A 23,412-nucleotide genomic window follows, 5' to 3' on the forward strand; every position below is an offset into this window, starting at 1 on the left:
TGCCTAAGTCTGCCACTTGGGCAACTGGAATAGAAAGACCTCACAAATGCACAATGTCCTGGAGTTCAAGATGTACATTCAACGAGCACCGCCTGGTTACCAACTGGAAGAGAAAGACCTCACAAATGCACAATGTCCTGGAGTTCAAGATGTACATTCAACGGACACCGCCTGGTTACCTACTGGAATAGAAAGACCTCACAAATGCACAATGTCCTGGAGTTCAAGATGTACATTCAACGAGCACCGCCTGGTTACCAACTGGAAGAGAAAGACCTCACAAATGCACAATGTCCTGGAGTTCAAGATGTACATTCAACGAGCACCGCCTGGTTACCAACTGGAAGAGAAAGACCTCACAAATGCACAATGTCCTGGAGTTCAAGATGTACATTCAACGAGCACCGCCTGGTTACCAACTGGAAGAGAAAGACCTCACAAATGCACAATGTCCTGGAATTCAAGATGTACATTCAACGAGCACCGCCTGGTTACCAACTGGAATAGAAAGACCTCACAAATGCACAATGTCCTGGAGTTCAAGATGTACATTCAACGGACACCGCCTGGTTACCAACTGGAAGAGAAAGACCTCACAAATGCACAATGTCCTGGAGTTCAAGATGTACATTCAACGAACACCGCCTGGTTACCAACTGGAATAGAAAGACCTCACAAATGCACAATGTCCTGGAGTTCAAGATGTACATTCAACGAGCACCGCCTGGTTACCAACTGGAATAGAAAGACCTCACAAATGCACAATGTCCTGGAGTTCAAGATGTACATTCAACAAGCACCGCCTGGTTACCAACTGGAAGAGAAAGACCTCACAAATGCACAATGTCCTGGAGTTCAAGATGTACATTCAACGAGCACCGCCTGGTTACCTACTGGAATAGAAAGACCTCACAAATGCACAATGTCCTGGAGTTCAAGATGTACATTCAACGAGCACCGCCTGGTTACCAACTGGAAGAGAAAGACCTCACAGATGCACAATGTCCTGGAGTTCAAGATGTACATTCAACGGACACCGCCTGGTTACCAACTGGAAGAGAAAGACCTCACAAATGCACAATGTCCTGGAGTTCAAGATGTACATTCAACGAGCACCACCTGGTTACCAACTGGAAGAGAAAGACCTCACAAATGCACAATGTCCTGGAATTCAAGATGTACATTCAACGGACACCGCCTGGTTACCAACTGGAATAGAAAGACCTCACAAATGCACAATGTCCTGGAGTTCAAGATGTACATTCAACGAGCACCGCCTGGTTACCAACTGGAATAGAAAGACCTCACAAATGCACAATGTCCTGGAGTTCAAGATGTACATTCAACGGACACCGCCTGGTTACCAACTGGAATAGAAAGACCTCACAAATGCACAATGTCCTGGAGTTCAAGATGTACATTCAACGGACACCGCCTGGTTACCAACTGGAATAGAAAGACCTCACAAATGCACAATGTCCTGGAGTTCAAGATGTACATTCAACGAGCACCGCCTGGTTACCTACTGGTTGTGAAACCCTGTGCTGAGTGCTGAAGGGTCTTGGCACGTGCTGTTTCCTCCACCCCAAGTGCCCCTCCCCCATATCCACATGGCTCCTTTCCTCTCTCATTAAGGTGTCTGCTCACATGTCCTTGTATCAGAGAGAGGTTCTGTGTATTCATTAATGCTGTCCACCAGCCACTCCGGTTCCCCTCTTTCCAGGCACAAGGCAGGAGAGCACCTTCCTCTCCCCTTGAGTTACTTGTAGCCAATCAAATGTGTGCTGAAGCCTCTACAAGCTAGTACCTGACTCATCACACCCCTTCTCTCCCACCCATGACAATCAGCCACACTCCATGTGTCACAGGCACTGTCCATCTGGGTCTCCAAGTGGAGGGATGTGGAACAGAGCTCCGAGTTGACCCTTGGATGGGTATGTTGCATGAATGAGACATAAGCCCCCATTGTTATAAGCCATTAAGATGCAGCATAACCTAACCCATCCTAGTTGATGCAGCTTTTCTGAAAACCCTATGCTGAAGGGCAGCTCCTGTCACTCTCAGCCTCTTTACCCTGCTTTTATCTTAGCGCTTACCACAATCTAACATTACATATGTGTCACAAGTTCGTATTTTGTCCCCATCCTCTTGAATGTAAGCTCTCTGAGGGCAAGGGCTTGTTCTATTCACCCAGGATCCCCTTCAAAAGGATACAGGAGGCGCAGTACGTATTTATGGAATGACTCAACGAACACACGAACGGAAATAGGTAAGAATCGTTCCTATTCTCAACAAAAATATCCTTAGCTTCAGAATGCTGAAGCTGCAAAAGCACAGGAAAGGCACCTAATCCCATGGAGGGCAGTGGTGAAAGTTCTCCCAGAGGGATGACTTCTGAGATGAGTTTTGAAGGGTTCCAGAGAGAGGCAGGGCCGCAGCACGGGCAAGAAGCCAGGTGTATTGAAACAACTGGAGCACTATTATCATTATTTTATCAAGCCAACAAGGACAAGCATTGTATAAAAAACAAAAGGGGAGTTTTGTGATTGAACTGATTTAGGAAACAATTTAAACACATTTTAAAAGAGGTCTATAGGGCAGGACTTCTCAAAGTCTTGAATGGGATAACATGTGTTGTAAATATCCGAGGGTTTCCTGACATTCAACATCTTCTAAACTTGTTTTGGCTCAAACTCTTCTCTGGAGGGAACACCTCCTGGGACTAATATTCCTTGGAACTCTCTCTGAGAAATGCAGGACTAGAGGAAATTGTAATGGGGGGAGCGAGTGGAGGCTGGAGGTTACAGAGGTGGCCAGAGATCAGAAGTCAGGGTAAGAGGGTTTGTATGGCCAGTAGTTTTACATTTCATCTGAAGGCAATGTGGTGTGCAAGTGTGCACTGAGGATCCCCCATCACAGAAAAAGGATGTCCTTGCTGGTCCTTTCAACAGCACCATCTGATGGACCAGGAGACCCATTAACAGGGAGTCAGGAAGGAGGGTGCCCTCAGCAAGTCCTTGAACCTCTCTGAGCCTCATCTTCCACATCTGCTTAATGGCTTGAGTGAAATACATCCCTTCTATGGTCTCCGTCGATCATTTTGTTCAATAATGCAACTTTGATGCCGTCAACGATTATTATGTTGGGTGTCTAAGGTACCATCTTTCCAAAGGCTCAAAAGATTTCAAAAGACAGTGAATAATCACGCAGAAAATCCGTTGTAAGTGGTAGAGGGACCCTGAACAATAAAAGGGATGGTGTAGCCTTGAGGCCGGGAGAACTGTCTGCTTTCTGTTCCTGCACACACACACCTGTCTCCTTTCCCCTCAGGGAAGCTCCTGCGCCTTACAGTGATTTTCAACACTCTTGTCACTCATAGAATTAACTGTTTCATGGCTCCGCCCAAATCTTCTGATGCAAAGAGCAAGAGGGAGGGGATCACGCCACAAGGCTGAGCTGCCTGCCTTATCACGTGTGGTCAGCTGTGTAGCAGAATATAAATTTTCAAAACCCAAACGATTAAACTGTCACTTCTTATTAGACGAAGAATATTCAAAGACGCAACCAGTAAGAGAAGAAAAATAAGGAAAGAAAGTATATTTGTTGGAGCAAGTGCAGCTACAGCTTTCCCACTCCTGGTCTACGCTGGCAACACAGCCTCTCGGGCCGGTGGACACAGATTTGCTTTTTCAAACCACATATACCAGGCACTGGGTGGGGGCTGGGGGGAGACGGAAATGGCTACAGCAAGGATAAAGAGAGGAATAAGCTCAGTCGTATGGGAGGACATTCTGTCTGTGGGGCACAGGAGGCAGAGGAAGGCAATTGCTTCCAAACTGAGAAGTGGAAAACACACCTTGACATTCAAAATTCAAAGGACCTAAGACAAAGCAGGGCTAGCAATGACCCGTTCTGCATTTGTATTTCTTTTTAGAGTTTCCAGGGTTTCCATAGGCTTATCACGTTTGATCTTCGTAAGAACGCTGAGAGGTACATCGACCAAGGTGAAGATCAACACAGGTGAGGGTGGAGGAGGGAGGGAAGAACTCAGTGACCGAGTCAGAACGAGGGGCAATGTGGAAGGAAGAGCAAGATTCTCGAGTTCACCTGATGAGGACAGTACGGGAGACAGAAAGAGCGGGAAGGGGATGAGGAGCAGAATGCGGTGATTCTTAGGTGCCTGGCTAAGGGTTTAAATTTTACCCTGGAAATAATGGCGGTATCACACCAAAGCTTCAGGAGTGGAGATTAATATGCTCAAAGCTCCCCTTTGGTGGTGTGAGCGGTGGTTGATAGTGAGCATATGGGCAGGAAGACTGGAGTCAAGAGTCCAAGTGAAAGGTGATTGGGACCCAGTGACACAGAGAGGAAGGTGGTCACCTAGAGTCAGGTAGTTAAGGAATGGACAGATCCAGAGGACCAGATGTGGTACCAGAGATGGTTTGTCTTACACAAACAAGGCACGAAACATTAAAGCACATAGGATAAAACCCTGATTCTCTTTCAGTTGTTCTAATTAGTTGATGAGAAAGTCTCATTTCGGTGCTAATAGATCTTCAACACCTTTCTAACACTTTCTAATGCCCTTTTGAAATGTTAAGCCTTAGTAGGAAATAGCACCTAGTTATATTTAATAGCACTTCTGTGTTTCCTCTTTTTTATTTTTCTTTTAAGATTTGTGTGTGCGTGTGTGTATGTGTGTGTGTAAGAGAGATTTTGTTTGTTTGTTAGTTTACTGTTGCCATCTATTTATGGCAGAGGAAACTGGTTTCTATTTTTTGTATTGATATAGCATTTCCTTTTAAAATTTATTTTAAGATGTAAAGAAAAGCACTGTAGGAAAAAAAGTAAAAAACAAAAAAAAGGTCAATCTTCAATAAGTTAAATGTAGCATTACCATGTGACCCAGCAATCTGTTGGGCATATACAGGTGTTCAACAACAAAACAGGTTGAAAGAATTGAAAACAGGTGTTCAACAACAAAAAATGGTACACAAATGCTCACAGCAGCACTATTCATAATAGTCAAAAGGTGAAAACAACACAAATGTCCATCAATCGATGAATAGCTAAACAAAGTGTATTTATACACAGTGGAATATTATTCAGACATAAAAGGGAATAAAGTACTGATACATGCTACAACATGGATGATCTAGATCTCATGTCATGGCTGTGTGGCGGACAATTTGTATTTTTGATACCACTACTTAGAGGCAGAGGTATGGTCAGGGAACAGAACCTTTCCTACATGCAACTGAACCATAGATTTTGGCTACCCTAATGAATTCTTTCAACCAATTACCCTAACCCAAATCAACCATAAAACTTAATAGATTCGTTTACGAGATAAAAGTTGATCTAAGTGTATTTTGGAGAAATGCTCAAATTACCAGAGAGCTCATTATTAATTCGTTCTTCCTCTTTTCTCTTCCCCAAGTATCCTGAATTTCTTAACTCTTTTTTCCCATCCAGGTCCAAGAGCAATGGGGAATCTCTGCTCGTGAAGAATCTGGCAGAGGCACATTAATTGTTCAGACAACTCCCCGTGAGGCCATGTGTGAGCTACATGAATCATCCCTCTCAAAGAGTATTAAGCGCCTAGGTGCGCAAGCGTCTGTGCCTTTTGCAATCTGCTTAGTGCCCTTACTCAGTCTGCCGCAGCCCTCCTTGGCTGCCAGTGAAGCCAATGGAAAAGTATTAACATCCTCGCACACAAAGTTCTGCTGGGGCTTGACACCAACCCCCAAATAGGAGAACAGATTCCACTGGATGCTGGCTAGATAAAGAGGCAGGAACATCAACTGACACTTGTCTACTTAGAGCTTCGAAGGTTTTGTGAAACATGGGGCCCGAAGTGTAATGAAGACTTCACTTGTTAAGCACCTACTGTGTAGATGGTATTGCACAGTGAGCAGACCTCAAAACCCAGAACCAGGGTTCTCATCCAGGGAACATTTAGCAGGTCTGGAGACATTTTGGTTTGTCACAACTGGGGCTGCAGGATTCCACTACCAGAATCTAGTGGGAGAGGCCAGGGATGCTGCTAAACAGCCTACAATGCACAGAACAGCCCCCCACACACACACTCCAGCCACCACATCAGTAGTGCCGAGGCTGAGAAACTCTGCCCGAGAGCCAAACTAGAACTGGGTTCAAATCCTGGCTCTACCACTTACCACCTGTGTGCGTTCAGACACACACCTTAAGTTCTCTGGGCCTCAATTTCTTCATCTGTAAAATGGGGATGATAATGAAACCTACTTCGTCGTGCTGTTGTGAGGATGTTAAATGTTAATATGTAGGATATATTACTGTTAGCATAGCAGGTTCTACTTTATGTGCCAAGCAAGGTGCTATACACTTTTCACAGGTAATTACTGGTCTTTACAACAAACTTGCAAGATTGGTATTGCTATTCATGTATTTTATAGATAAGGAAGTTGAGGCTTAGGATAGTTAAGTGACTTGCCCAAGGACACAGAACTAGTAAGCTGAGGAGCCAGGTTTTGAGCTGTCTGGATTCAAAGCACATACTCTCACAGGATTTTCCAACAGAGGGATGCATGGCCCAGCAGTACACACACCGAGAAAATAAATACAGTAGAACTTCCTAGAGCATCACTTTCTCGTGACTCCTTGGTGAAGGGAAAAACTGACACATCTATCTGACAAGTCACTTTACAATTATTTTGGCTTTAATACCATCATAGTTACATTATGAGATGGGCTGCATAATCCCCATGAATTTCTACGATAAAGCACAGAGAGAAGGCATTTGGGGCACAGCCTGCCCTCCAGGGTATGTTTACCAGACATTCCCCCTGTATTGGTTTCCTAAGGCTGCTGGAAAAAATTACCACAAACTTAGTGGCTTGAAGCAACACAAATTTGTTCTCTTATAGCTCTAGAGGTCCAAAGCCTGAAATGGGTCTCACTGGACTAAAATCAAGGTGTCAGTCAGAATGGCCATCATCAAAAAATCTACAAATAATAAATGCTGGAGAGGGTGTGGAGGAAAGGGAACCCTCTTGCACTGTTGGTGGGAATGTAAATTGATACAGCCACTGTGGAGAACAGTATGGAGGTTCCTTAGAAAACTAAAAATAGAACTACCATATGACCCAGCAATCCCACTACTGGGCATATACCCTGAGAAAACCATAATTCAAAAGGAGTCATGTACCACAATGTTCATTGCAGCTCTATTTACAATAGCCAGGACATGGAAGCAACCTAAGTGTCCATCATCAGATGAATGGATAAAGAAGATGTGGCACATATATACAATGGAATATTACTCAGCCATAAAAAGAAACGAAATTGAGTTATTTGTAGTGAGGTGGATGCACCTAGAGTCTGTCATACAGGGTGAAGTTAAGTCAGAAAGAGAAAAACAAATACCGTATGCTAACACATATATATGGAATCTAAAAAAAAAAAAAATGGTTCTGAAGAACCTAGGGGCAGGACAGGAATAGAGACACAGATGTAGAGAATGGACCTGAGGACATGGGGAGGGGGAAGGGTAAGCTGGGATGAAGGGAGGGAGTGGCATGGACATATATACACTACCAAATGTAAAACAGATAGCTAGTGGGAAGCAGCCACATAGCACAGGGAGATCAGCTCGGTGCTTTGTGACTACCTAGAGGGGTGGGATAGGGAGGGTGGGAAAGAGACACAAAAGGGAGGAGATATGGGGATATATGTATAGCTGATTTACTTTGTTATACAGCAGAAACTAACACACCATTGTAAAGCAATTATACTCCAATAAAGATGTTAAAAAAAAAAGGAAAAAAATATAAAAATAAAATCAAGGTGTCAGTAGGACTGTGTTCCTTCTAGAGGCTCTAGAGGAGAATCTGTCCCGTGGCCTTTCCCAGCTGCTTAAGGCTGCCTGCGTTCCTTGGCTCATGGCCCCTGCCTCCACCTTCAAAGGAAATCACTCCAGTCTCTGCTTCTGTCATCCTATCTCATCTGACTCTCACCCAAGTCTCCCTCATATAAGAATCCTTGTAATTACACTGGCCCCACCAGATAATCCAGAAGAATATCCCCACTTGAGGATCCTTAACTTAATCATATTTGCAAAGTGCCTTTTGCCATAAAAGGTAATGTATTCACAGTTTCCAGAGATTAGGACATCTTTGGGGGACTGCTGTTCTGTGTGCCATACTCCCTAAGGCTATTGGAGTACAACTATTTAGGAAGCACTGACGTCCTAGAAGTGTTCTAGGAAGGATCCCAAGACAAGGACTCAGTTCCTCAATGTAGGAGCCCCGCTGCCAGGACAGAAACCTTACAATGAGAAGAACAAAGTCAGTCTTAGAGAAGATGGGGGTCTGGGCTCTGAGCTGGAGCATCTTAACTCCCTCCCAGTACAGGAGTAGAATTAGAGCACTAAGGAGGCTTGGAATTAAGCTTGAAGTACCACCCAACCTCTCTGTATTGGTTTGCTAGGCCTGCCATAACAAAGTGCCATAGACTACGTGGCTTAAACAAGAGAAATTTATCTTCTCACAGTTCTGGAGGCTACATGTCTGAGATCAAAGTGTCAGCAGGGTTGGTTTCTTCTGAGGCCTCTCTCCTTGCCTTGCAGATGGCCATCTTATCCCTGTGTCTTTATACGGTCTTTCCTCTGTGCATGTCTGTGTCCTAATCTCTTCTTCTTATAACAACACGAGTCACATTAGATTAGAACCCATTTTAACCTAAATATGACCTCATTGTACCTTACTTACCTCTTTAAACACCCCATCTCCAAATACAGTCACATTCTGAGGTACCGGGGGTTAGGACTTCAACATATAGTTTTTAGGGGGACAGAACTGAGCCCATAACACTCTCACAAAATAAACTCCAAAATATCCCAAGTTCCTCCTACCCTCAGATGAAGCCAGAGACATGCCTCATTTCCCTGGAAAACATTAGGATTTGAAAACCTCTACGCACCAGGATGGGGAAGGAGAATTTCCCATTCTAGAGGAGGGAGGAACGCCACAGACTCTACACAAATCAAGTACACAATCCCACTAAGGCACATCCATGGCCATCTTTTGAAAGTTGATCTTTAACAAAGCTCATTTATGCTTGGATTATTTCCAGTAGGTTACAAGTTTATTTTTGTGTTTCTGCAAGCAACCACGTCACACCCCAAAACCAGAGACTGAAACAGATCCTTTCATTTAATGCCAATGAAAACAGGAGTTGCTTGGGAAGGTCTTGCCCTGGAAGACAAGGAGCAAGGGGGTGGGAGGTGGGCACCGGACGCAAAGCTGGCTTCAGCTCCCATGCCTGCCTCTTATCATGGGAGGGAGGCATGCTTGTGGAGTGCAGGTGGACAATTAACTCACAGGAGAGAAGGGAAGAGCACTGGGCTCAGAGGTAGAAGTAGAAGAAAGCACATTTCTATCCATATTTCAAGAAAGGGAACTTCGAAATGTTTTCAGCCCCACCTCCCCATTTCAGGGCATGGCTTGACATATGGCAAAGGAGACAGCCATCCTCTTTCCTGTCCTGGAAAACCACTGCACACACTTTGGCATAAAAGACATAAGAGATCTCACTGCTACTCTAGTGTGATATCAAGCTGATACATACGGGTACAACCGAGATGGTTATTAACATACTGAAATGCCTAGGTTCTGATTGCCACAGCCTTCAGGGCCTTCAAGTCCCTCTGCTACTCAGCCCCTCCCTCAGGAACCGCCCCCCCCCACCCAGCCTTCTCATAATCAGTCACTAGAGGACTAATGCCTGGCACAACAAGAGCTCCAGGATATTATGAAGGAGGAGTCTGCTGTGATTTGTCACTGACTGTCCTAATCCATCCAGGCTGCTATAACAAAATACCAGAGACTGGGTGGCTTCTAAACAGATATTTCTTTCTCACAGTTCTGGAGGCTGGAAGTCCAAGATCAAGGCACCAGCAGATTCAGAGTCTAGTGAGGACCTGCTTCTTGATTCACAGACATAACTCTTCTCATTGTGTCCTCACATGGCAGAAGGGGGTTAGGGAGCTCTCTGGGGTCTCTTTTATAAGGGTGCTAATCCCATTCGTGAGGGCTCCACCCTTATGACCTAATCACCTCCCAAAGGCCGCACCTCCTAATACACTGGGGGCTAGGTTTCAACATAGGAATTTTGGAGGGATGCAAACATTCAGTTCACAAGAATGATCATGCTGTACTAGTGGTTAAGTACTTTGAAGATCCTCCACACCTGTTAATATCAACCCTAAATCCCTCGTACTTTCATTTAAAATTCATTTCACTGCACCCACCCCTGCCATAGAAACAGAGAACATCTATTCCCTGCCACCCATGCAATATCCCTTTCAGATTGCAGGGCACTTACTGTCACATCCTTACTCTGCCTTCACTTTTCTAGAGAAAAGAACAAACCGTGGCTTCACATCCCCACCGTGCACCACAAAGCCTGTGACATGAGCACATCTCCAGCCAACTAGGACATAGTTCTGTACCTCACCTCCTGGCAAATCTTTACAGTCAAGTCCCACAAAATGATTTTCTGCTGGGAAATTTTACATTTTAAAGCAATTCTTGAAACAACATTGATAAAGACACACCGGTTGAGCAATGCCTGGTGACTAAGAATGAATAATCAAAGAACTCCCTGCCAGGCTTCAAAATATTTGTTATTTTTTAGAAATTCAAATTATTTCACTGTACTTTATATTGGAATCCATCATTTTCTGAGGTTTTCCATTTACACAATGAGAAACATCAAAGAGGTTAAGATGTGCAGCACCTAGGGAGTATAAAAATGTGACATGACTAAATTAAATATATTTCACAGAAGGTGTCATAAAAGACATGCAAATTAAAACAATGAGATAACATTTTCACAGAGCCAACTAGAAAAATTTTTGTTTCAAGTGCTGGCCAGAGTTAGGTGACAGAGATACTTTACCATAGCTACTTGGAAATGTCAGTGGTCCAATCTTTCTGGAAACCAATTAGCAGTAAAGGACTGTTTAAAAAAATAACCACAGCTAATATAAAAGTAATCTAATAAATGCACATGTTATAGGATTTGTGAGATTCAGAGAAGTATAAAGAAAATAAAAATCACCTTTGATCATCACATCCACATCCTCATCATCCACAAACAGCTGCTATTAATACTTTGATATATACCCTTCTGGTCTTTTTTTCTATATTTTATATACAAACACACATATAAAATATACATATTGATTATATAACTTCATACATAGCTTTTAATTTACTTAACACTGTATTATGTAATTAGTATGTAATTAGCATAACAAATTATTTGTAAGCATTTTTATCTGCTACATTTTCTATTCTATGGACACATCGTGATTTATTTGATAATTTAGATTTCTTCATATTTTTTGCTATTAAAAACAACACCTCGGGCAAACAGCTTTACAAGAAAAAAAGAAAAACAGTTTGTAACCATGTGTAGGGACGAATGTTAACTGGACTTACTGTAGTGCTCATGTTGCAATATATACAAATATCAAATCATTACATTGTTCACCTGAAACTAACATAATGTCAATTATGCTTCAATTTAAAAAAAGAAGAAGAGTAAGTAAGGAGGAAAAAAAAACGAGTACCAACTACCCAAGGCGAAAACCAACAGCAATTAACTAAAGTGCAATTTGACCTTAAAGCTTGGGTCTTCACCAAAGCCTGCCATTTTCAAAATCCTGTTGGTGGAAGCCATGCCCATCGGCTGGCACTAGAGCCACACCAATCATATCATTTTCTACAGCTCACACCGACCTCCCATAGTTCTGGCTCTGTTCACTCATCAACCAACACTACATTTCCTCAGCCCCACAAATAGCTTTACAACAATTCACTTGGAAAATAAGGGGTCTTTTTTCCTTCAGCCCTAAGACTATAGACATACAAAACAATATGGATTTCAAATGCCACTTACCCTTCCTGGCAAGAATTTCCTAATGTGGAAGAGACAAGATAAAGCAGGAGACATTCCGCTGTTTGTGACAACAGGATAGAAATCGGCAAAAAGCTCAATGTTTTGATTGTGAGAACTGCTGTCCAGAAGAGAATTCAGGAGTTGTCAAAGCATCACTGGAGGCTGGCAGCCTTGAAAGACACGTTAAGAGGAGGGAAGCGGCCTCCTCCGCTCCATGGCTCATCCTCTGCCACGCTGGATGATGACCTGCAGGGCAGGCACGTGGGTCACGGCCTCTCCTGGATCAATAGTTGTTGACTTTGACTCTAGATCACAGCCCTCCAGGGCATCTTCCCTGACGAACCCCCTACCCTCAGACCTCTGAACGAGGTACTCTTCTATATATTCTCACAGCTGCCGAACCGTCCCAACCATCAGTGCATCACTCTGGGATTTAACTGCAAGTCTCCTCCAACTAGATTGAGTTATTAATACATCGAAGCAAATAATGTGATCACAGATATTATCTACAGAACATTCGGGCCCAGGTTAACAGGCTCAAAAAATGTTTGAAGCATGAACGTGTTCATAAACCAGTAAGTAAATCAATTCCAAGGAGCTTAGGAATGGGTTTCTGAGGGTCTGTGTGCCCCTGAAATTGCACATAATATTGAATGCATGCTCTTGAATATGCATTCCTCTGAGGAGGGCCCATAACTCTCATTAGCCTATAAAGTGCTCGTGACACACCCCCCCCCCCCCCCCCCCCGACCAAAATCACTCCACATTATCCTAAATTCCTTGGGTGAGTAGGCAGGCCTAGCTTTGAGCATGAGTTTTTATTTTGCTTGGGAAAAATAGGCACAGCTGGGGACCAATTTAAAGTGACTAACCTCTTTCAAGTCAGTGAGATTTAAAAGAGGAAAGGATCCTTGTACCATACCAACTTCAGCAAAAAAGTACAAAGGGAAACAAACTACCATTCCAATTAACATTTTTCCTCTTTGAATTGGTAACATGGTCACCTCCATGGAGAGAACAGGGCAACTGAGGATCTGCCGTGCATTCATTAAGCAAATATTCTTTCTCTGAATGATGCATTGTATTCTTTGGAATTTTTTTTACTCTTCACGTGAGTACCTGTTTCTAATAAATGAATAATTAGAAAGAAAACATATCCATTTCCATCTCATGGAAAGTTGTAAAATTTGAACAGAAAGGCAAAGCGTTTGGAAAGAATTTGGGGTTGTGTTTCTTCCTTGGGAGATGTGAGGGGAAAACAGAAAAGGCGGATAAACAATGGAATAGTACCCAGAGCAATTTCAGCCATAAGCAAATGTTCAAAACACAGGGGAGTACAACAGACAAAAAAAGGATAATTACCCAACTGAAAAATCAGAGAGAGGTCTGGCTATCTCTTTAGGGTACAAAAGTATTACCACAGTAACAGGTGCAAAAACATGAATATACTTCAATAAATAATTATGACTAACTGAATGCAACTGCGAAAACTTCCCTTTTCAAGATCATTGGCAATTATTCTAAACATCGTCTTCTGAGATGTGCTTCTTAGCCAAACACATTTCCACTAGTAAATACGACGCCGGCTGACCTACTTATGTTTATATTTATATATGTGTGTGTGTTGATATATACATAGGTTTTCTGCTTTTCAAATATGGTCTACCCTTCAGAATGATGTAAAGTCCTTTGGGGATTTGAGGTGATGATTCAGGGATCATAAATTCCTCCCCCATGCCGGGCACATTTATACTGAATTACTCACACTTACAGAAAGTGAAGATGTTGGTTTTCAGCCAAATCCAAGGCCCTGAAGTACCAGGATTTGGGGGTTTTAAGAGGTGGCCCGATCCAATCTCGCCAATGTGAGTCTGACTCTCTATCCTGCTCCTGGCAGTCATTCTCGGCTCAGTCAGGTCCAACAGATACATTATTCTATGAAACATCACAGTCTTCTATTAGAGACCTAATTGCCAAAGCTTATTCTTCATAACAACCTTATAATTTCATCCTCTGGAATCAGTTCTTTCCCCAGAACAAAAAAATTCAAGAACATTAAGACTTAACCTTCTTAATTTGTAAAGGGGTTGTAATACCCCTTGTAACAGCCCATGGGGTATTTGAGCACATCTCTCACGTCCTCTCTGAGATTTCTCTTCTCCAGGCTGAACTTTCCTAAATATTTCTTCTGAGACTCTTATCATATGTTATTTAGATACTACAAAACCCTGGAGGCTCTTCCTCTGGGCACACTGAAGTTTTTCAACATTCATCATCAAATATTACCCCCAAGAACAAAGTCAAGTCTACAGATAATGGTGTTAGTGTTGCTAGAGACAGCATCTGGTGTACCAGGTTAGCCACTGCTCCTACACCTCTACTAACAGAAGCAAATTTTGCTCCAGTGGCAATTATCCATTCTTAGAGAAGAAACTTTATTATTAATCTCTATCAGTGATGTTCAAGGGGTAGCACATGACCCAGTTCTGGCCAATGAAATATAAGAGGAAGTCTGCTCTGCTGAAAGGATAGAGGGCCTAGAAGAAAGCTTCTTTTCTCTCTCTTTTCTTCCTTTTATGAATGCTGGTATGTGAAGATGTGATGGCTGGAACAGAAGCAGCCATCTTGTGACCAAGATGAACCAGCAGCTGAGGAAGGCAAAGTAGAAGAATGGAAAGGACCGGAGCCCTTGATGGGTTACTGCGATACTAAACTAGACCTGGGGCTCCTCGTTAAACAATAAAACTAAATGTCTTAATAGTTTAAGCCAGCATTGGTCAAATATTCTGCGACTTGGAACAGAAGGCACTCCTAACAACAGAAAAGGTATAATGGAAATATTACCTCTTTGGATTTGAACACTATATTTCTGGAGATGTGGCCTTTACTTTTTTAAGATCCCTATCACTCCTTGGGACCTCCTGAGCATCTGGTCAATGCAAAACAAATGAGCAACTAAACAAAAACCCTGTAATTGAGGATCACAGTTTCAAATGCTTGCAGAGACAATGCAGTTAACATAAATATGTGAATCTGGCTAGACGTGAGATAACAGGGAGCAAGGAGGGCTGTAGGGAACTTGAAAATGCATACCTCTCCCAAAGACATTAAAATTCAAGCATTTTAAAGTACTATGCTGGTGAAATAAAATACTAATGCATCTATGAGCCACATTCAGCAGGCAGTCCACCGGTTCATGACCCTTACAAAAATCAATCTCAAGTGAGTTGGAAAGTCACATCTCCCCCTTCCTGTAAGAATGTACATCCTTCTTAAACCCTTCAGTGCAGTCTGTAGTATGGGTTCACCATTTCGTTCTGGAAAGACAGTTTTGAATTTTAATTCCATCATCCAACATCTTAATCATTTCAATTAAGGCAATCAGATTATTAACATCAAAATCTATTGCCCTCTTGAATCTAAGCCCCTTCCCTAAACCAACTGGATTTGCAATCATTACCTTGAAAGGATAACAAAATAAGAGCAAAAGAATAAGATCACAAGGATTCTTTAATCAAATATCTTTGGGGCTGCCAGGGTCCTCAGGCTATCTCAGAGCCACTTAATCCTTGGCAGAGAGAAAATGAGAAACTATATATGTCCACACCCTAAAGCCCTAAGCCGCACTGCAAACATGTGTTCCAATTGGTGTAGTTACTTACGGTAAAGGTCACTGAGACAGTCTCCTCTCACAGTCACTTTCACACTGGCCACACTTAGTCTTCCGTTTGCCAGGATAAAGCTCAAGCAAGTCTTAAGAACTCAAAAAAAGCTTCTGGTTGTCCCAGTTAAGAAAATATGAATCATTTCATGTGGACTCTCCACTTCTAAGAGCTCTATGAGAATCATTCCCAGTTTCTTGCAGGGAACACCCTCACATCACCACATCACCCTTCAGGCTGTTATAATATTATTATAATATATAATATACGATAATATGATAATATTATTATCATTTTATTATAATAACCCTTCTGGTTATTAAAAAGTACATGTACTTTGGAGAAAAACAAAAACCACACAGTTAACAGTAGCATTCCTATAGTAAGTATTTATTATGAGTCAAGCACTAAGCTACATATTCTATATCCAGTATCTCATTTAAATCTCACAACTCTAAGAAGCAGGTACTATTATTGTCCCCATTTTAAAGATGAAGACACTGAGGCTCAGAGACATTAAGGAACTTCCCCGTGAGCACCCGGCACCTGAATTTAAACCCAGACATTCTAACTCAAGGTCCAACTTATAATATTAACCGTGCTATAATGCCATTTTTTAAAAGATGAAAACAGCCATGAATCTACCCCTCAAAGATAACTACGGCTCACATTTTGGTGTGTTTCTTCCCAGTCTTTTTTTGAAGGTGAGAAAATTTTCAGAGCTAGAAAGAGACTTAGAGATAATATCTCCCTAAACTCTCATTTCACAGAAGGAGAAGTTGAGGTAGAGAAAGCTGAAGAGCCTTTCTCAAGGTCACACTGCTTGCTGTTTGGAAATGGAATTTAGGTCGTCAGATTTGTTGTCCAAGGTATTCTGGGGTCTTCTGACTTGAGTTGGTTGATAGTGGCTTCCTAGAGGACCGTGTTGAGAAGGGTTTAAGGCCTGTGGCCGAAAAGGACAAAATGCTACAGTAGGTCAGTGATGGTGGCCGTGAAAGTAGTGGCACGGCCGTGTGCACACCCCAAACTGGCCACCTCCCAAGGAACAGTCCTGGGAGAGAAGAAGAATGATCAGAAAAGGCCCTCTTAACAAAGACCACCTACTTTCTTCACCAACATCAGGGGTCTCAAACCCCAGTGCCTTCAGGACCAAGTCCGTAACATAAATGAGTGAAGTGGGCAAGTTGGAGCCTGAAGAAAGGATGAGCACCAGCCCCATCTAAGGAGGGAGGGATGCTATTCATCTCCAGCAAGCTATCACCGTGGGGAGAAGGAAGCCCAATGTTACCAGGCCTTCTGATTTTTCCAAAGAGGCATGAAATTTGGATTTTTTTAAAAATGTGATATCACCTAACTTTAAAATGCTGGCAACTAATTCAAATTTAAATAATTAAGGGGGAGAGCAGAACAAACCAAACACATTAGTTAACAACATTATAACTGTTCCTTTTCATGATGGCCTTATCAGAAGCCACCAACACCTTATTACAAACCTGAGACCCTCTCTCTCTCATTTTCTCTCTTTCTCCCCCTCGCTCTACCTAGAGAAGCACTTTCCATCTGAGGCTACCAAAGAGAAGATGAACCCTCCAACCCCACCAGACCACATCTATCAAGGGTCCAAGTGATTGCCAGTGACCCCCGAAGGTAATCACGTGGGAAGGTAATCATGCCTCTCGGGGTGATGCCTGTTGCTCTCCAATGCCTTCTGTGAGGAGGAGTGGATGACTGCATCTGACACGCCTCCCCACTCTCCCAGGAACTACCCAATGCCTTTAGAGCAGGAGCTGAGTGGGCTCCACCAACATTCTGATGTGCAGGTCTCCCCTTTCCATGATCTTTCTGTGTTTAATGGGAAGGCCCGTCACTCACATAAAAACTCAGAGCTGCCAGGTTACAAGAGCACCAACCTCCTGCAGATGAGCTGTTACTCAGCAATGCTACACAGGCCTTTCGTATGGAAGCCCCCAATTTCTGTTAATCCCCAGGATGGCTAGTGATTATGTGCCCACTAGAGAGGAGAGGAGACTTGGCACACACCTATGAAATCAGTCAGCATTTAGGAACAAACACTGCATGGAAAGCCCTGACCCACAGCATGGTAAAAGTACTTCCAGAAACTGCAGTAAGCTGGCATCGAAACCAATGACTTGATTCATTCAACCACCAAATATTTACCAAGAAACAAATGCAAAAAGCAAGATCAGTGCAAGGTGCCAAAAAGAACATACGTGTGGACCATAAATCAACCTTACTAAAGGTAGAAAAAAACAGAACAGTTCAAATAACTGTGGTATAAACAGAACATTCTGCAGCCATTTAAAATCATGTTTTAGAAGTTTATTTAATGATAAGGGAAAATTCCAAGAATACATAATCAAGTTTGAAAAAAAATAAAAGCAGGTTGTGAAATATGACTGGGTCAAAATCAGAGTGAACACATTCAGTAACCCCCCTCTTCCGCTCCTAAGGCATAGAATTTATAGATAAATCTTTAGATATGTCACAATTTATATAGTGCTGCTTGAAAATAAAGGAATCACAGATCAAAAATGGAGGAGACTCCCTAAAAATAAATGAATCAGAAGATGAGGCTCTACAATTTCAGGAGGAATCAAAGTCTGTGGGGGAATGGGTCTGATATGAGCCATGGGAGCAGAGGTCCCAACATCCACCCAGGGGAGAAGGGGCAGAACTGGACAGAGAACCATGCTGCTAGCTGTGAATAAGGATGGAACGTCTGCAGCATCCACCACAAGTCACAGCCACAAGGATGCCCCTGTATGCACGGGGCCAAAATAAAATCACCTACGTGAGACGAGGACCTAAGCCTGCATCACAGAGTATATAGAGCAGAAAGAGAGCTCTGAGCTGAGCTGTTGACAGGAGCTCTGGTTTACAAGCACACACGCTTACAGATACAGGGCAGAAGAAGCCATAAAACTGCCTTGAAAATAAGTGCACAAACAAAAATTAGAGAACATATGAGGATATCCAACGATCAGACTCTACAAAATGGAAGACTTCACACCGGAAGAAGAGAAGATGCTAGAGCAATCAGAGAAGGACTTCGTAATAAGTATTTTTTAAATCCTCAAAGGCACAGAGAAGGGATTTACAACACAAAGTGAAAAGAGTTTTTCATAAAACAAAACTAATCAAAAGCAGGAAGGTATGAAAAGGGACCATTATGTATCTTAGAAATAAAGCGAACCATTGTTGAAATTTAAAACTCCACAGATAGGCAAAATAATAAACCAGACACAAATGAAAAGAGCTGGCTAACTGGAATATAGAATTGAGGAAACATAGCACAAACATATCAGAGAGAGAACTTAAAAAAATGTTTAAGATACATGGAGAATTGACTGAGAAACTACACAGAGAAAAGAAAGAATGTTAGAGAGGAAACATCCAACAGATAATGGCTGAGATTCTTCCAGAATTCAAGAAAAATCTGGATCTTCTAAGAAAGCCCAAAGGATTCAATGTACAATAAACAAAACAATATGTACATAAAATACAATCCTGAATTTAAAACTAAATACATAGAGCTTAAAAGGAAACAGACCCAAGTGTCCACAGTGGTTACCCGTGGTGGTAAGATTTAAAGGGAGATTTTTATTTTCTTCTTTAAGTTTTAATATACTTTCTAAGTGCTCTATAATGAAAAGAATTATTTTTATAAACTGTCTGTGTTGGAGGAATATCATTATTTCAAATATACATATTCACTTTTTAAAAAATCTGTCCTCAAGGAACTTACACTCCAGTAGAGGAGATGAGGTATGTATAGAAATAATATATAAAGCAAAACCCACACAGTAACTGACATGGATGGATGTAGCTAAAATGTAAGCCTTACCTTCTCCCCCATGAAGCAGTTAGGAATAAGGGGGAAGGGGAGGAGGAGGTGAGGACACTCAGCAGAAATGTATAGGTCTAGCATCTGCGCTTGATTTACCAGGGGCTGGTACTACAACCAGAGTGCATTTCATGTGAACGGGACCAAAATGGCCAAACCAAGATAACATTAGAACTTTATCTACATTAAGCATTATTCTCGCCTCTAAACTAATTATATTTCAAGATCACCCAGTGACAAAAGCACAAATTAACATCTCCATTATAAATTAACCATAGAAATCTGCCACTTAGCACATTTTCTATTATTACAAAGCTTTGTTCTTTTTTTCAAGGGTCAAGAAGACTGAGGAAAAGGTAAAAATTGTGGGGAGAGGCTCACTTTAACTGATAATCAAATTAACTGTCATTGTAATCCACAGGGACACTATCATGTTACCAATTTAGATGTGCAAACAACACAGGTATGTTCTGGGCTTTACCGAATGAGCATCATCTTAAGAGGGGACAGAGAGGTCTTACCGGTTTGGGGAGATTCAGATTCTGTGGCCATAACACCACTGGCACACCCAACCAAACAAGATGGAGTTTTAGGCAATGCCCACGATGCTCCTTCAGAGCCAAACAAACTGCACTCAGCATTCAGCTCCGCAAGAAACAGGTGGCAAAGGCACAAGCCAACTCAATGTGTTACTAATGGAAGGAAGGGCTGTTCATATCTCAATCTCTTTCCTTTTTTAACACAACCAGGTTTCTCAAAATACCACTCTTTAACTCAACTCCTCTCACCATCACCTGTACATCCCACACATGGGACCCAACATACACCCAATGTTATCCCACTGACTTCCCTGATTCCCTGCCATCAAGACCAGCTTGGAAAGCCCCAACAATAATGAGGAATATCCAGTTCCTTTCACCATCTTTGAGCCAATGGACCCTTTCATTCCTCTCCTCTCCATCCCTCTTAAATCCCTCTCTAATCTTGACCTCTCTGAAAATGTCCTTTCTCATCTTCCTCTTGCCCTTTCCTGATTCCCTTTTTCTTCTTTACTCTTAAGTGGGGTCACACTCTTGTCCAATCCCCATAAGGCAGTTTCATTCTACAGGAGGGGAAGATGCTTCCACCCATACTCCATGGACTTCTCAAAACTCCCTTCCTAGTACCCCCTTCAAGGGAGAAGCAACTGCTGGTCTAGTAGGTCAGAGCCTGACATGGACAGGGTCACTGCATATGAAGGGGATACTCAGCTATAAGTCCACTTCTTTTCCTACTTCTTTGCCTACAGTTGGATGGCTGAGTCAGGTAAGAGCCTGAGCCCCACACTTGCCAGCCCAGCCTTAGCCTCAAGTCACTTCTCCAATTCATTTTTTGCCATATTTCTCCAATGATTGCGCTGGGCCCTAGTCTATTCAGAGATTTCACTTTCAAATTTGGCTACTGTTTTTTGGAGGCTGTTGCTCCTTCCGTCAAAACTTCAGAAGGGAGACGGAATTGGTGGTAATATTTAAATCCCAAAATCACACTCCAAAACACTGCTGGACAATGCTATTCTTCTCCTTCTTCAGGCCTTCATCAGAAACGAGAGGACCAGAAAACCAGAGATCTAGTTCCATCACACACCAGGTGGTCTTAGCTACGCCTTTAATTGCTCTATGCCTCGGTCTCTTCATCCGAAAGTTACAGGATGCTCTAATGGCCTTGCCAGTTCTGAAATGGCCATATATCAGTGGCAGGACATGGCTGTTCCCTATTTTTTTTCATCCCAGAATGGAGCCCCCAAAACTGAGAGATGGCTGGGAAAATACTCAACCGAACACAGGAATTCTGCTAGGCTGCACACCATTCAAAAGGAACGTTTAATAAGACACTGCATCAGCTGTGTGCTTCGGCTGAACGTGCTGCAGCCCAGGAGACCTGAAAGAATTAATACGGTTCCCAAAGGAGCTGGTGGGACTTGCTAAAGCAGAAGCAGAATCCGATTTGATGAATGTAAAAGCGCTTTGAGAGTGTCAGAAGAAAAGTGCTATGACAAATGTCTGCTTGCTCCATTAGGATGTCTCCTGCTATCTAAGGAACATGCTACAAGAAGGTCTCAGGTCTGGGGACCACGGCACACAAGTACACTCACCCTTCTCTTCCTGATTCCCTCCATTTCTTTCCCGGGGCTTAGATAGAGGCACAGAGCACCCACAACACCAACCCTTCCCTTTTTTCTCATTCTTCACCTTGCTTCACCTTTCCCACCTGCACTTCTGTACAATTCTCAAACTGGGCCCTCAAAACATCTCAGTCAAATCTTCAAACCTCTCTCCCCTCTTCTCCACAGAAACACTCCCAGCTGGTCCACAGAAAGACCCTCCCTCTCACTCTAAGCCAAGAGATCTGGACATACCTTCCTTCATTCTGACACCCTCCGACTACCTTATCAAAACCCATCCTTGGGAGCCAACCCCTCCATCTGAGGGCCTTGGAGCCCCTGTCAGTCCCTCGCAAGAAACATGTAGGAAAACACCAGACCCTCCATGCTCTGGGTCTGCAGTCAGTTCTCCCACTCACGGCCACTCCCCTGGAGAGACACGGTCCTGTGTGCCTTTAGCCCAGGGCTTCTCAAACTTTCCACCCTATTTCCCCTAATTGTAGAGATCTATGGAAACATGACATTTCTCTGCCTTTTTCTGCTTTACCTAAAAACTTTGCATTTTATTCTACAACATTCCCATGTTTGATCCTTTAAAAATAGTTTTAGCTGCTTACCACCATAGGGGGAAAAAACAGACATTTTCCACAACACAAACAGGTAAAACCGATATTATAGGAATATAAGCCTTATTGTTTCACGTGCTCCCGAGCTCATCTCTGTGCACTATTTGGAAATCTCCAAGCATTCCACCACCCCATCATACTTTTGCATTTCCTGAGTTCTTCCTGGCACACCCACGGTGTCTCTGAGTGCCCAACTTTCAGAAGCAAGGTAAAAAGCACTTCCATTCAATTCCAGGTTGAAGAGGCAGGACCTGGCTCTCACCAGGGTCAGTGGTCACAACCCCCTTTCAGATTAAGACAGAGGTCAGGGGCTCCCAAAGATCTGCGGTGGCCACCATATGACTGGCACATGCTCCAGTCCTGGCAGCCCGTCACCTCCCAGCCTTACCTTGTCAGCCATGATCATAGATGAGCCCCCGTGGATGCCCAGGATGGGGATGAAAGTCTGCGAGGAGATAAAATCCAGCATCTGGGCCACGGCCTCCTGGTCGGTATCGTCTCCAAACACCAGGCCGTGGATGCGCGCCCCTGACATGAGGTCACACACGTGCGTGATGAGGCTCTTCGGGTCCGTGCGGTTCATCAGCAGTGCTACCACGTTCAGGTCCAGGGGCAGCCCTGCTGCCTGCTCGGGGCCCCAGAGGTTTCGCAGTTCACGCTCCGTCACGTCGTGGCTGTGACCCAGCAGCACTGCGATGTTCAGCGCCGGGGGACCCTTCTCCGCCGCCGCGCCCTGCGCCGGACCGCGCCAGACCAGAAGGGCCGGCAGCACCAGCAGGGTCCAATAACCCAGTCTGCCCATAGTCGCCACTTACGGTCCCTGCAAGGTGGAGAGCAAGAGTGAGGTCCGCGGTGTGCGAGGGTTCTAGACGGAAGGATTTACCGACCCAGCCCCTTGCTCTAGGAGCCAGGTATAGAAAGCACCCCAGCGAGAGCTGTTGGAGTCACTGAATCCATTCCCCATCCTCGAACCCATCCACGTCCCTTGACCCATCTCCAACTCTATCCACAACTCCAATCCGAGCTAATTCTCCGTATCTGTCCCTAAATCCATCTTCGCATTCAGCCTCCTCTCCATCTCCGACTCTACCCACATCTCCCACCGCACCCGCCAAGTGGGACCACTTGGATCACTGCCCCTGAAAGTAAGCTCACACCCCGCCCCCTGCTCACTGG

At 43.4% G+C, this 23,412-nt stretch overlaps 1 protein-coding gene across 2 annotated transcripts in view; it reads right to left on the reverse strand.

Moving 5' to 3' along the window:
- GRIN2A (glutamate ionotropic receptor NMDA type subunit 2A) overlaps positions 1-23,053 on the reverse strand; it is a 369,552-nt gene extending 346,499 nt beyond the window's left edge. Inside the window, exon 1 of one of the 2 annotated variants that reach the window (XM_032605747.1) lies at positions 22,625-23,053. In XM_032605747.1, coding sequence (XP_032461638.1) covers positions 22,625-23,038 — 414 coding nt within the window. In that variant the 5' untranslated portion in view covers positions 23,039-23,053. The remainder of the gene's footprint in view (positions 1-22,624) is intronic. The other variant, XM_032605748.1, reaches the window with a different exon arrangement.
- Positions 23,054-23,412: the final 359 nt, after the last annotated feature.

Source organism: Phocoena sinus, chromosome 15 (genome assembly GCF_008692025.1).
Source record: "Phocoena sinus isolate mPhoSin1 chromosome 15, mPhoSin1.pri, whole genome shotgun sequence".
Classification (NCBI taxonomy): domain Eukaryota; kingdom Metazoa; phylum Chordata; class Mammalia; order Artiodactyla; family Phocoenidae; genus Phocoena; species Phocoena sinus.